The sequence below is a fragment of the Drosophila miranda genome, chromosome 3 (assembly GCF_003369915.1).
Source record: "Drosophila miranda strain MSH22 chromosome 3, D.miranda_PacBio2.1, whole genome shotgun sequence".
Lineage (NCBI taxonomy): Eukaryota > Metazoa > Arthropoda > Insecta > Diptera > Drosophilidae > Drosophila > Drosophila miranda.
In genome coordinates this window covers 15675512-15689056 of record NC_046676.1, presented here as the reverse complement: position 1 = coordinate 15689056, position 13545 = coordinate 15675512, and the positions used below count along the sequence as shown (strand labels likewise).

At 40.8% G+C, this 13545-nt stretch overlaps 1 protein-coding gene across 2 annotated transcripts; it reads left to right on the top strand.

Annotated features, from left to right (window-relative positions):
- Window positions 1-9788: 9788 nt before the first annotated feature.
- LOC108160733 (probable cytochrome P450 6a14) lies at window positions 9789-12073 on the top strand. 2 transcript variants are annotated; one of them, XM_033390952.1, is made up of 4 exons: window positions 9790-9812; window positions 9882-9955; window positions 9994-11093; window positions 11150-12073. In XM_033390952.1, the coding sequence occupies exons 3-4, from the start codon at window positions 10007-10009 to the stop codon at window positions 11563-11565; spliced, it is 1503 nt and encodes a 500-aa protein (XP_033246843.1). In that variant the 5' UTR covers window positions 9790-9812; window positions 9882-9955; window positions 9994-10006; the 3' UTR covers window positions 11566-12073. The 2 variants fall into 2 exon arrangements, with proteins under 2 accessions (XP_017150409.1, XP_033246843.1); XM_017294920.2 differs by having other exon boundaries at window positions 9789-9812; window positions 9882-11093; window positions 11150-12060.
- Window positions 12074-13545: the final 1472 nt, after the last annotated feature.

The following is a 13545-nucleotide window of genomic DNA, read 5'->3' as shown; positions in this document are numbered from 1 at the left end:
CGATGAAATAAACCTTCCATCCTTCCTTCCTGCTATCTATTCTCCATCCTCCCCGCCCCTCCGGCATCCTCTGCGCCAGTGTGCGTTTGTGTTTTTGGCTGTCTTTCAAAATATTTTAGTAACATTTTGTATATTTCGTCTGCAAATTGGAAAAACGATCCAGCACAGAGTCTCCTGTGTGCATGGATGTATCTGATTGGTTTCAGGTATGTAAAACTGGTCTGTAATCAAATTTTAAGGCATATATTATTATATTATTTTATATCCACGCACATTCAGGGATCTCAAATATCAAGACTAATTAAAGAAAAATCACACGAAACTCTACCAAATATTCGAATTTCCAAATATACTGGTATTTATTTTCTATCAACGGTACTCTGCGCTCTCCGCTCTCCCCACTCGAGTCCACTAATTAACACAGAAATGCGTCGACTAACTGACAATAATTGGCAAACAAACACGCAATTAAAAGCGTTTAAGCATGCAGAAATAGTGCATATGACGGGGGAAAGGTTCGGGAAAGGTCTTGCCATAACACAGCCCATTCTGAAGCATCAAACCAGCTACCCGTTCCCGTGGTTATAAAAACTAAAAGCATTTAATTGTCTGACTGGCTTTTATGCATCCGTATATGTACGTGTACACTCGTGTGTATTTGAAGGATGTTCCCCCTGAAAGGCACACACGCAAGCCATGCTTGTGCCTGGCAAATAGAGTGAAACCATAATTGTTGTACTTGGCAGGCTGACTTTTCCTCGCTTTTTGTGCCACAGTCAGCAGCCGCCGTTGGGGCTCTGAAATATGAATAATGTCAGTCATGGGCGTCGCTGGGTGGGGTCCCATCCCAGCCCATCCCAGCGCAGCCCGTGCATGTGCTCGGCAGTTTGATGTGCGTAGTACTACTTGTTTGCTAAACCCATTTAATGTGCCGACTCCCCCTGACCCATCTCTAATTTCGTTTAATTCGCTGCCAGCGGGTGGCCTCTTGAGTGTGGTGTGGTTCCGTCGAGATAGTTTGACGCGGAGAATGTTTGGGTATTATATTTAATGTGATGAGACCCCTAACTGCAAATTGGTGGCACTGAGAACTGACGGTAGACGGGAACCCCGTCCCGTCTCGTGGCCCAGCTTCAGTGACAGCCGAACGGCAAGGAGGAGGTATTTGCATTCTGGCCCAGGCAGTTAAATATTTGTGAAGCCACGTGCTTGTAATTAAAATGTGTAACCAAGTAAAGATGATTTAGGTTGTGTGCCCCGTAACCTGTAGGCGGTTGATAAAAAGATTTGCCAGTGCCAAGGATAATCATTAAAATTTCACGGGTTCGCAGCCCGAGCCGGGGCTCTCACTAATTGCCTTCCAAAGCAGATCTGCACAAAAGTAGAGTTAATTTATGGGACTATCATTATGTTTTGTTTAAAAAATTCATATAAAAGATAAAAGTTGTAAACTGATGTCAGTCTATCCTATTTTACATAAGCTGTGCCCTGCTTGCCCTAGACAAATTTTATAAAATTTCCTCATCGGTGATTATCTGAAGAATCATATTGTTGACACGATAAAATTATTGATTGGATCAATTTATACTTAATTATATACTAATTGAGTTCTTGATAAAGGCCAGGCGACATACATATATGTATTTCTGCGCAGTTTCGAATAATTCACAGGATGCTCAGTGACGCCTGTAATTGAAACCGTAACAAAAGTCGAGTAACAACCGTATTTAACAGAATGCAAGCACAAATCAATTCCGCGGCAGCACCGACAATTGCAATTACATATGTACGCATTGGCAACTGGCAAATTGCCCCACTTTAATTACTTAATGGCTTTAAAATAAGCTGGGGCCATGTCAGTTCCTGATAGACACCCACTCCCACACCCACTTCTGCAGCATTCCGTTCCATTCATAATTGTCTTTTGTAAATAAACCGGACTGCTGGACGAGGCCAGAGCAGTAGCATCGCGAAACGCATGTCGTGAACAGAATTTAATTTTTAATTTACATGTTTCTCCAAAGAGAGGGACGCAGAGCAATGTACAAGAGTACATGTATGTATGTATGTATATGTATACATAGTGTAACGAACAGAGCTGAACGATTTAAATATGCACTCGTGTGTGTGTTTTTTGTTGTAATGAAATCGCTTTAAATGTTTATGAAAAATTCATGACGCGTGCAAATGGCGCGAAAACAAGTTACTCCTGTGCCTGCGTCTGTGGGCTGTGAGACTGGCTCCCCGCATGGAGAGGCTTATGGGAGGGAGTCCTTGCATGGGTGAAAATGATGGCGCCAAGCTTTGCCGGACATGCAGCGTTGCATGCAAAATATGCTATGAAAAGAATTCGGACGGTTGTACTACTCGTATTTTCCTCGTATTGTGTGTGTTCTCTTCTGGATGATGTTGCTGTTGTTTCTGTTTGTGGCTGTACACGTGCAAGCTGCACGCCGTCGACCCAATAGGTGACCAAGTGCATGGACGCCTCGGCTGGCACGTGATTGCCAAAGCGATTATATTTGTTGGTTAACTCATTTTACTTCAAATTTGCGCAAACAATGGAATAAAATAAAAACACACAAATATTTTATATGTGTAAATATGTACATATATAAATACATACATATATTTATGTACATGTATAAAAACTGTGTGTAATACCGGTGAGGTGAGGTTTTTCCAGATAGCTCTCTCTCTCTGATAGTCCCAAATGTATTTATATTGATGCATCTGATTGGTGTTTTTCATGTGGTTGTGTGATATACATATATATTATTTTGTTATTTAATTTGCATATTTATATTGTGAAAAATACAGAGGGAGCCTCCCATAAAGATAACTATAATGAGTGAGAATCGCGTAAGGACCTTACCTTTTACCATTACACCTTGGTCATAATCGTTGCGTTCTCCTTGCTCTTCATTGCCTACTTATGTGGGAGCGCGTTAAAGCGTGAACAAAAGAGAGAGCACCACTTTGACCGTTTCAATACTAACGCGCGAACAAGAAACAGAGAGCGAGCGAGAGCGAGGAACAGAAAGCACAACTTTGACCGTTTCAATACTAATGAGGCTGTCAAGTATTTTGCATAAAAAACCAAACCGGAGGGAAAGCACTTTCAGTTTGGTCGCTTTTTTATGTTAATGGTTAAGCTCACGCAGCCAGCAGCCACACACACACACCCACACTCATGGAAACACGTGAACGTGTGTATATGCATGGCCCACACGCACACACAAGTAAATTAAAACTAGGCTGGTAGCTGGTGGGTGTCGGCAGTGCGCCAGTGCGGCGTTTGTAGTAGTGCAAGTCAATTTTTCGATAATTTGAAAAGTTTATTTAATACAAAACGTGATTCAATTACAAAACTGACCGAAAAATACACACGCACTGCAGATTGCTATACCCACTGGGCGGTGTAGGGTCTGAGGGTGTGGGCGGCGCTGTGGCCGGCTCTATCCTGTAATGACCCTTGTCGCTGTCCAGTCCTTGAAACGAAACTAGTTTTCGCTTGTAAAACGCAGCGTGTGCGCCATTTTTGCTGTTTCTGTCCCTTGCCCTCGACCATTATTGTTGCTCTCCCGTTCGTGCCGCACAATGGCGCTTTGTTAATGTAACGGAAATGTAGCAGCATCGGCGGCAGCAGTGGTGGACATTCGAGGAGCAGAAATAGGAAGCTGGCAGCACATGTTCTGAACCAGGTCACCACCATTAACTGTTTCTTCCAGCGCTGTGTATCCAGGATACAGGATTGAAAATTTATATTTACACAAAGTTTTCTCATTCAGGACTCAATTTTTTTTGTTTATTCTAATGCGAGCAAATGGAAATTAATCCACTTTGTCCACCAATTTTTAGTCGGTTATGGGTATTTCGCTTGCAGAGAGGGTAGTCGATATTGCTTTCGTTTCTATCGCTCCAATCATTTATGTTCGATACTAAAAAAAACATTAACACTAAAAATAGAAAATATATTAATTAAACATTAATTGAACACACTATTTTCCTAGAAATTTGGAAACTTTCTTTTGTAAAGAAACCTTAATGCAATTATTTATATTTATATTCACATATTTTCCTAAGGAGCATTTGGTATTCGTTATCCCAGAGGAACGAGTACTTGGTTATTCGTTCTTTTTTGGCAACTTGCCGCCAAGCCAATGAATTTTTATGCAAATTGCAACCGCCTTGCAGTTGACAACGTCAGCACCAAGCCAAGATGCCAACGCACTCGCAAAACTTTTTTTGCCACCACCTTCATTGGTGACTACGCCGCCGCTCCCACCCACTCTGCCGCTCCCACCCACTCTGCCGCCCCAGACACTTGAAGCATTCGCCATAAATCTTTGAGCAGCCGTTACCACCCCCCAGGAGAAGGTGAGATAGTCGAGTGTCCTCGTCTCCTTGTTCACCTTGTTAGCTTTGGCCCGCGGGACCTGGTGGGAAAAATACTCGGGGCAATCAGACGGCATTTACATAATTTGACAATTGTTTTCAAATTGCAATAACAATTTTAGCTTAATTGTTTTGCACACGCCCGCGAGAGTATCTCGCACCCTCCCTTCGTCCCGGCTGTTCCGTCTGTCCGCCTCGCTGGGTTAATTTCCATTCATTTGATTAGTGGTCGAAAAGTTGCTCCTCTCTCGCGCAGTTTTGGGGCAACTGCCACACACAGAAACTTTTTCAATTCAATTGTAAAATAAATATTTTACAAATAATTGCTAGCTCTCCCTCCGTGTTGCATCTCCGAATAAAAATGTCTGCAAAAGTTTCTATTTTATGCGCCATTTTTTTAATGGCCACACAATTTGCTGCGTTTAGCAGTGGCATGGTGGCTGGATGGCAGGGTGGCAGGGTGGCGGGGGGAGTGGCCGGGATGAGGGAAGGGGACAAGATGAGCCGCAGCTGCTGCACAATTAAAATGCATGACTATTGTCAAGGAAAATTGCTCGTGGTGTGGGCCAAGAGCCCTGACAATGGCAGAACAATTGAGTCAGGCAGGGGGACAGGATGGGAGTCGGGTAACTGCTGGTAATAGTCGATGTGATTGAGCCCTATATGTTTATGCAAACTTGTGCTGGCCTTTAAGTTATCCACTCACCACCCAAACTTTTGCCCCAGCACCAGATGCGCTTTCGAATTTCATTGTTATTATAGGCGGCTCGAGCTGTTGGAAAGTTTTCGGGGCTACAGCACAGACGACAGCCAGTCAAAGAGTCAGGATATAGCAGCTACAAGGATGTCAAGGAAGGGGAAAAATGAGATTAAAAAAGCTTGTATACATATTATGAGATATTTCATAGCATACTTTTTGGGCCAATAAAAACAAAAACAAAAAAACTGTCCTTTGCAGTGAAAAATTGCCATTCAGAAGGAAATATTACCTATTACACTGAGTTCCCTTCCACAAATATCAAAGTCATGCAACGTAAGTCCTGCCTTCTAACCATAATTTTGACAATTTGCATAACCACATGTCAAAAGCAGCCCCACCAGGAACTGGATTGGAATGCGACGGCAAGTAGTCGGTTGCAAGTAATTAAAATGCTGCGAAATTATACATTCGATTCGAAAACTTGGCTACATCCGATTACTAAACAATGGCCAAAAACAGCTGCCAAAGCAATGCACCTGAACAAGGGCAACAAAACAGAACAGAAGTGGAACAAGACGACCCTCAACTGGCGCAACTGCCACAACTGGCGCTCCGAGCAGACAGTGCTAAGAGGTCGGATGGCTGGGCTTGGTTAGCCAAGCCAACCAGCCGTTTCCTGTTGCACAATTTTAAGCTGCCGGCACACAGACAACTCCATATGCATATTCGAGCCATGATTTGCCATTCGTGTTCTAGAGATGAGAAGAGAATTAGAGAAGAATTAAAGTGATTGCGAATGTGAGCAAAGTGGCTTAAACTCAACCAATATTGAGGCCTAAATTGGCAATTTGAAAACAATTTTCCGTAAGCAATTGTATTAATTTAGCAAGTATTCTGATGTGGCATATATGAATGACTGTGTAATGTTTCGAAAATAAATTCTCTTGAGAATCCAAATTGATTCAACTACATTTACTTGGAACCAAGTTATACTGAAAGCTTTCAGAAATTTACAAAACATGCCCGACTTACTTATTTGGTTCTCCCTCTGATCACGCTCTCATCTCTAATAGCCGCCGGCCTTAAATGGAGTTTGCATAAATTTGCGCAGCCCTGGCTGGGATATTGTTGGATGGCGGCAACAAACACCGCCGACACACACCGCAGAATAAGGTTTTTGGGTTAAACTGCAAGTTTTTGTTGACATTTAAATTTGCATGGCAACATTTTGGCTGCAGCCAGGGCCAGAGCGAGACCCAGAGCCAGACCGACTCCGGCCAGCCTGTCATATTTGATGTGCTCCCAAACCAGAGGCGGAAGTCCGCTGCCAACTGTCAGGCGGCTGCCTGTGTGCATATGTATGCACTTACATGCATGTGTGGGCGTGAGTGTGCGTTAACTGGTTTTAAATTTGTTTTAATTAAGGAAAGAACCGCCCATTGCTGCAGCTACAACTACAGTACAGCACAGTACAGTACTGTAGCAGCCACTCTCACTCTGGGCTCCATAAAATATGCACTATATTTTTAAGTGCTTGGGCGCGGAAAAATGCCTGATCCTAAAAGTATGCAATGCAAAGAGCAAATTGCAGTGCCGCCAAGTTTTCCCGCCGGTCACCGCTGCGAAAATGGGAAAATGGCCAAAATCCTCTGCATTTTCTTTCTTTGCTGCCGGGCCCATCAACATAAACAGCTGTTTCCGCTAAGTGTACGAGTACCTGGGAAGAAGCCACGGAAACGACAGAGCATAGAACGGACATAGCCAAATGGACAACTGGATAGCTGGCTAACAGCTGGACCCGTTTTCTGGCGTCGTCAAGGCGACGAAAATGCCAACGTTAGCTGGCCCCGATGGACATCATCCTGACTCTCCTTCCGCCTGCCTTCAGGATGGCAAAGTGGTGTCAAATGCCTCCAACACACCGAGAAAACAAGATTGGTAAGTAGCTAAGTAGCTTTTCCATGTATACGCCAGTAAAATGGTCTTTTGTGGCTTAAATTCGCTCTAGAAGAGCTCGTTTGCAGGTTATGCAGAAGTCTGGCAAGAAGATCGATGAAAAAAAAGAAGGGATTTGATAGCCTGAAGAGTAGAAGTGGGTCAACTGGTTACTCTCCATTATCGAAGAAATACTTGCGTACCTCAGCTACCATGCTCCACTGCTAACTGTTCAATCCGGCTCATTAATCTGTACCCAATTCATCCCATCATGCTACTCCTACTCCAAATTTTCCGGTAGTCATCATCCACTACCACCTGTTGGAGGCTGCTGCCCCTGACATTTTTCACCTTTCTTACACCAAAAGTTCTTCAGCAGGCGCCACTTAAATAACAGCAGTGTTCGTTATTGGAACTAGCCAACAGTTTATTCATCAACCTCTGCTCAAAATTCCCTACATTTGTGCTTTGAAAGCTGACCAAAAGCTTTTCCCATACACTTCTATGTAAATAGCTCTACATACATACATCCATACATATGAGGCTCACCTTAAAGGCTGCTACAATAACAACAGTATTTGGCTCTTCTCTATGTCAGTTGCATACTTTTAGGTGGTATAAGACTGAACAGTGTGACTTAACATCGTTAAGATTAGCGCATAAAACGCACTTCAACTTTACAGCATTGCGGCAAAAACCAACTTAAATAAAATTTTAGTTGCTCAATCAACTATACTGAGCCGAATATGCAATGCTCCATGGTATATACGAAACAGCCACATCGAAAGAGACCTAAAGGTTCCCAAAGTGGGCGATACCAGTTATTCGATAAAAATCAAGAATAACAATTATAATAATAGTTATTCGATAAAAATCAAGAATAACAATTATAATAATAGTTATTCGATAAAAATCAAGAATAACAATTATAATAATAGTTATTCAATAAAAATCAAGAATAACAATTATAATAATAGTTATTCGATAAAAATCAAGAATAACAATTATAATAATAGTTATTCGATAAAAATCAAGAATAACAATTATAATAATAGTTATTCAATAAAAATCAAGAATAACAATTATAATAATAGTTATTCGATAAAAATCAAGAATAACAATTATAATAATAGTTATACGATAAAAATCAAGAATAACAATTATAATAATAATTATTCAATAAAAATCAAGAATAACAATTATAATAATAGTTATACTATAAAAATCAAGAATAACAATTATAATAATAGTTATTCAATAAAAATCAAGAATAATAATTAGACAATAAAAATCAATGCAGGCGTCCCACAAGGCAGCGTTCTTGGACCAACGTTATATACCCTATATACAGCCGATATGCCTTCCTCAAGGGTAATAACTGGATTGGACGAGTGCGATATGTTGATAGCAACCTACGCGGATGACACTGTAGTGCTGACCAGAAGTCCAAGCATAAATCTAGCTACGGAAGCTCTGCAACAACATGTGAACAGCTTTGAGGTCTGGGCTCAGAAATGGAACATAGGCAATGTTACTTTTGCTACAAGGACACTTTCTTGCGGAGGCATTAATATGCTGGGCTCCACACTTAAGCACAAGTGCTCGTACAAATACCTAGGTGTTGTACTCGACAGGACACTGAATTTCAAAACCCATACTACCATGGTTCGACAGTCGGTGATGGCGAAAGCGGGAAAGATGGCTGTCACTGTACAGCAAAGTCACGATGTACAAGTCCATCCTCAGCCCCATATGGAAATACGCACTTCAAGTTTACTGTATCGCGGCAAAAACCAACTTAAATAAAATTAGAGTTGCTCAGTCAAAAATTCTACGACGAATATGCAGTGCTCCATGGTACATACGAAACAGCGACATCGAGAGGGACCTAAAGGTTCCCAAAGTGGGCGATGTTATACAATAACATGCAGCAAGGTACTTGCAACGACTTGGTGGTCACCCTAATGCGCTAGCCAGACGTCTAATTAACCCGCCAAGGAAAAGAAGACTCAAAAGGTGTCATCCACTGGATCTCCCTACTAGATCCCTCCTATAACATCTCATTAACTTTTTGTAAATATTGTAAATAATGTATGTACCTACTCCATATATGTAACATTAAGTTTATGTATGTATCTCCTGTGATCAATTGTTTTTCCCCTTAAATGTAAAACTAGGTTAAGTTGCCACGGAGGTAGCAGAAAATTTGTTTACCATAAAATACAACTTTTCCACATAAAAAAAAGGATCAGCGCAATTTTTTTTTTTTAATAATATATGTAATTAATAATAATATAATATAATTGTCAATAGGAAGCTCTTTTGCTTATATTATATACATATATATATATTATTCAGGTTCTTCTGCGCTCATGAACCCAGTAAAACTTGATGGAGCGTGTATTCATGTCGAGTAGAGGGTTTTGTGAGAGCGCATTTATCAGATGAATATCTGTCTCTCTCTCTTTGAACTTGCTCTTCGAAGAAAATGACGATCAAAACAAAACTGATATGCGTACATAATATAAATAATACGTCTTTATGATAGACATCTGTATTTGGAATCGAGAGAGAGAGAGGGAGAATAACTTGTTATGTCATCCTATTACTTTATATCAGCTTGTTTTGTTTTGAGAGAACGTTAAGCGAAGAACTTTGTTCAAAAGAGAGGTGATTAAAAAAGCTGCCAAAAAAATCTACGAATGCCACGCTTCGCTGATAGTCTATCAGTATTTACGGGGCAGGCAAAAATATTGCATGAATTTCAAATTATTTACATGTAGGTACAAATAAAGATTAAGTAGAATCTTTTTGTTTATATGCACACAAATGTATTAATCTCTAATAGCATTCGCCTACGACATCAACAAGGTGCTAATATAACGCACACTCTGAGGCAGATCTGACAGTGTTTGCTACGAGTGGAACAAGTGAGGTTCGATCACCATGATGTTAACATTTGCTTTGCTGGGCATGGCCCTGGCGCTGGTCTACAATTTCTACCGAAATACCTATAGCTACTGGGAAAGAAAGGGAGTGCCTAATGAACGCCCTCTCCCGCTGATAGGAAACGTGAAAGGAATCGGAACGAAGTACCATTTTCGTGACATTAACCAGAGGATCTACGATAAATTCAAGGGCGTCGCGCCCTTTGCAGGAATGTTCACTTTCTTCAAGAGGTCCGCTCTCATCATTGATCTGGATTTGATAAAGCAAGTGCTGATCAAAGATTTTCAATACTTTCAAGATCGTGGAGTGTATAATAATGTGCGAGATGAACCGTTGACTGGTCATCTGCTGAGTCTGGAAGGCGACGAATGGCGTTCGATGAGGCATAAGCTGACGCCCGTTTTCACTTCTGGAAAGATCAAGCATATGTCTGGAGTGGTCGTTGAGGTTGGCCATCGTCTGGCCGCAGCCATGGACAAGGCCGTGAGTGCTGCAAAGGTGGACGATGGCGATGTGGAGATCAAGGATATCTGTGCCAGGTTTACGACAGATGTAATAGGCACGTGTGCATTTGGCCTGGAGTGCCACAGTCTGAGTGATCCCAAGGCGGAATTCCGATCAAAGGGACGGATGATCTTCGAGAAACCTCGCCACTACGCAATAGTGGAATTTTTTATCTTTACAAATGCAAAATTAGCCAAAAAATTGCGCATGAAAATCTTACCAGACGATCTATCGGAGTTTTTTTTGGATGCTGTAAAAAACACCGTCGATTATCGCATGAAGAATGGTATCAAGCGAAACGATTTCCTCGATGAGTTGATTGAATTGCGTGCTGAGAACCAAGAGGCTGCTAAACAAGGAAAGGTTATTGATCTTTCCCATGGCTTGACTATCGAGCAAATGGCTGCCCAGGCTTTCGTATTCTTCCTAGCTGGATTTGAGACTTCTTCGAGTACAATGGCCTACTGTTTGTATGAACTAGCCCAGCATCCCGATATTCAGCGCCGCGTTAGGGAGGAAATCGATGCTGTTCTCAAGAATGTGGAAGGAGGGGAGATAACATATGATGCCTTAGCAGAGATGAACTACCTAGAAAAAGTCTTAGCAGGTAAGCACCTATCCGTGCAAATAGTACATACAATTCTAACCAGCATATGTTTACAGAAACCCTCCGGAAACATCCCATTGTTCCTCAACTCATACGAGAGGCCAATCAGAACTACAAAGTCCCCAACACGGACATCACCATTGACAAGGGAACAACCATGTTGATACCTGTCCACAACATTCACCACGATCCTGAAATATATCCGGAGCCCGAGCGTTTCGATCCGAGTCGCTTCGAGGCGGATCAAGTGAAGTCTCGTCATCCGATGGCCTATTTACCCTTTGGAGACGGACCCCGTAACTGCATAGGACTGCGATTCGGAAAGATTCAGACTAAGATTGGTCTGGTGTCACTGCTGCGGCGCTTTAAGTTCGGCATCTCCAAGCGTACCGAAATTCCTCTGATTCTAGATACTCGCTCTTTCCTTTTAGCGACGAAGAATGGAATTCACCTAAGAGTGGAACGTATCTAATATCTGATAAGTTTTGTTTGTTATATTCTAGAAATACATAAAAGATTTCGTTTGTGATAGGAGTCGGCGGAGGTAAGCCCATTACTAGCGACGCATTCGAGAACATCAGAGAATTACATTATTGTAAGAGAGAACTTTCCATAAAAACCGAACCGAGAGCAGTGCTGCCAGTTTAGCCTATAGGCCAATACCAAAGATATATATATATATATATATACCGAAAAGTATGTAGATCGAAGCTGGATCAATCTAAATGGCGCATCAGTTGAATAAAGAAGTGTTCGGAAAAGTAAACCATCTCACCTATTTCACTCTCGCAATCTCAGAAGTGGGCCCTACTCACAATGTGCGACATCCAATTAAACCAATTCTCGGTAGTGCAACTAAAGAGGTGGCTGTCAGGATTTAATGATGAATCAATTAAATATACATCGTTTTTAACACCTTTAGTACAATTTGAGTTCCTCAGAATGCCGCAGGGTGTGAAAACGGCATCAGCTGTGTTTCAAAGGTTCGTTAACAAGATATTCGATGATTTGATTAGAGATAATAAAGTTATGGTTTACATGGAGGACATAATGTTTGGCAGCAGTGTGAGTTTTTACGATCAAACATAAAATATCTGGGGTTTTTAATAAATAGGCAAGGTATAACAGCATATGACAGAGATTAGAAGCAATCAAAAATATTCCAATCCCAGACAAAGTACAGGTTGTGCAAAGTTTTCTCGGCTTATGCTCCTACTTCAGGAGATTTATAAAAGATTTCTTAACTGTTGCAAAACCGCTTTACGATCTTTTGAGAAAGAATACCAAATTTCCATTTGGTGAACGAATTAAATTGCTTTACAATGCTGAAGGAAATGTTAATGCAGGTACCCATTTTATCAATTTATAATCATAAAGACGAGATAGAACTGCACTGTGATGCACGCGCTCTTAGCTTCGGGGCAGTGTTACTTCAAAAGAAAGCGACGGAAAACTGCATCCAATTTTTTATTTTTCCAAGCGAACAACTGCAGCGGAATCAAAATATCACAGCTTTGAGCTGGAAACAATGGCAATTATTTACGCATTGCGCAGGTTTTGCATATATTTAAATGGAAAACGGTTCAAGATTGTGACTGATTGCAATTCCCTTACGCTAACGCTCAACAAAATTGAACTCAATCCGCGTGTTGCTAGATGGGCTTTAGAGCTGCAAAATTATGATTTTGAGCTGAGTTATAGAGAAGGCAGCAGAATGCAACATGTAGATGCGCTGAGTAGATGCACAAATATTCTGATAGTAGAAACAAATACGTTTGAAGACACGTTAGTTATTTGCCAAGACAAGGATCATAAAGTTAAACAAATTTAGCAATAGTTAGAAGAAAATTAACACAAGCTTTTCGAAATGAGAAACGGTGTAGTTTACAGGAAGACTATTGACGGAAGATTATTATTCTATGTTCCAACAGAAATGGAAGACCACGTTTTATATAAATATAACACCGAAATAGGACACATAGATAGAGACAAAAAGATAAACATAATTAACAAAAGTTATTGGTTACCAAACGTTAAAGAAAAATTGAAAAGCGAAATTAGTAGAACCAGAAAAGGGTATACATTGGGATGCAGTGATAGACAAAGTAGAACATGCATTAAATAAAACACAGAACAGGAGCACAAAACAAGTGCCCTGTAAACTTTTATTCGGAAGAGAGGAAAAATTGTAGATGAATTAAAAGAAAAACAATAAGAGTTAAATGAAGTACAAGAAAACAAAGATCTAACAGAATTAGGAGACAAAGCGGCGAATTATATAGAGATATAAAAGCATGCAACAAAAAGCAATATGACAAGGGCTATGTGATGGTTAAAAATGTTGATTGAACAGTGGGAGCATCTACAAAATTAATCCCCAAAAACAAAGGCTCCTATGTAATCGAAAAAGTTTTAAGAAATTACAGGTTTTTGTTAAAAGATGTAGAAGGTT

Excerpts from the sequence above, each read along its gene's own strand:
- LOC108160733 (XM_017294920.2), top strand. The coding sequence starts at position 9,980 with ATGATGTTAACATTTGCTTTGCTGGGCATGGCCCTGGCGCTGGTCTAC. Across the intron at positions 11,094-11,149 it reads CCTAGAAAAAGTCTTAGCAG|AAACCCTCCGGAAACATCCC; the intron begins GTAAGCACCTAT and ends ATATGTTTACAG.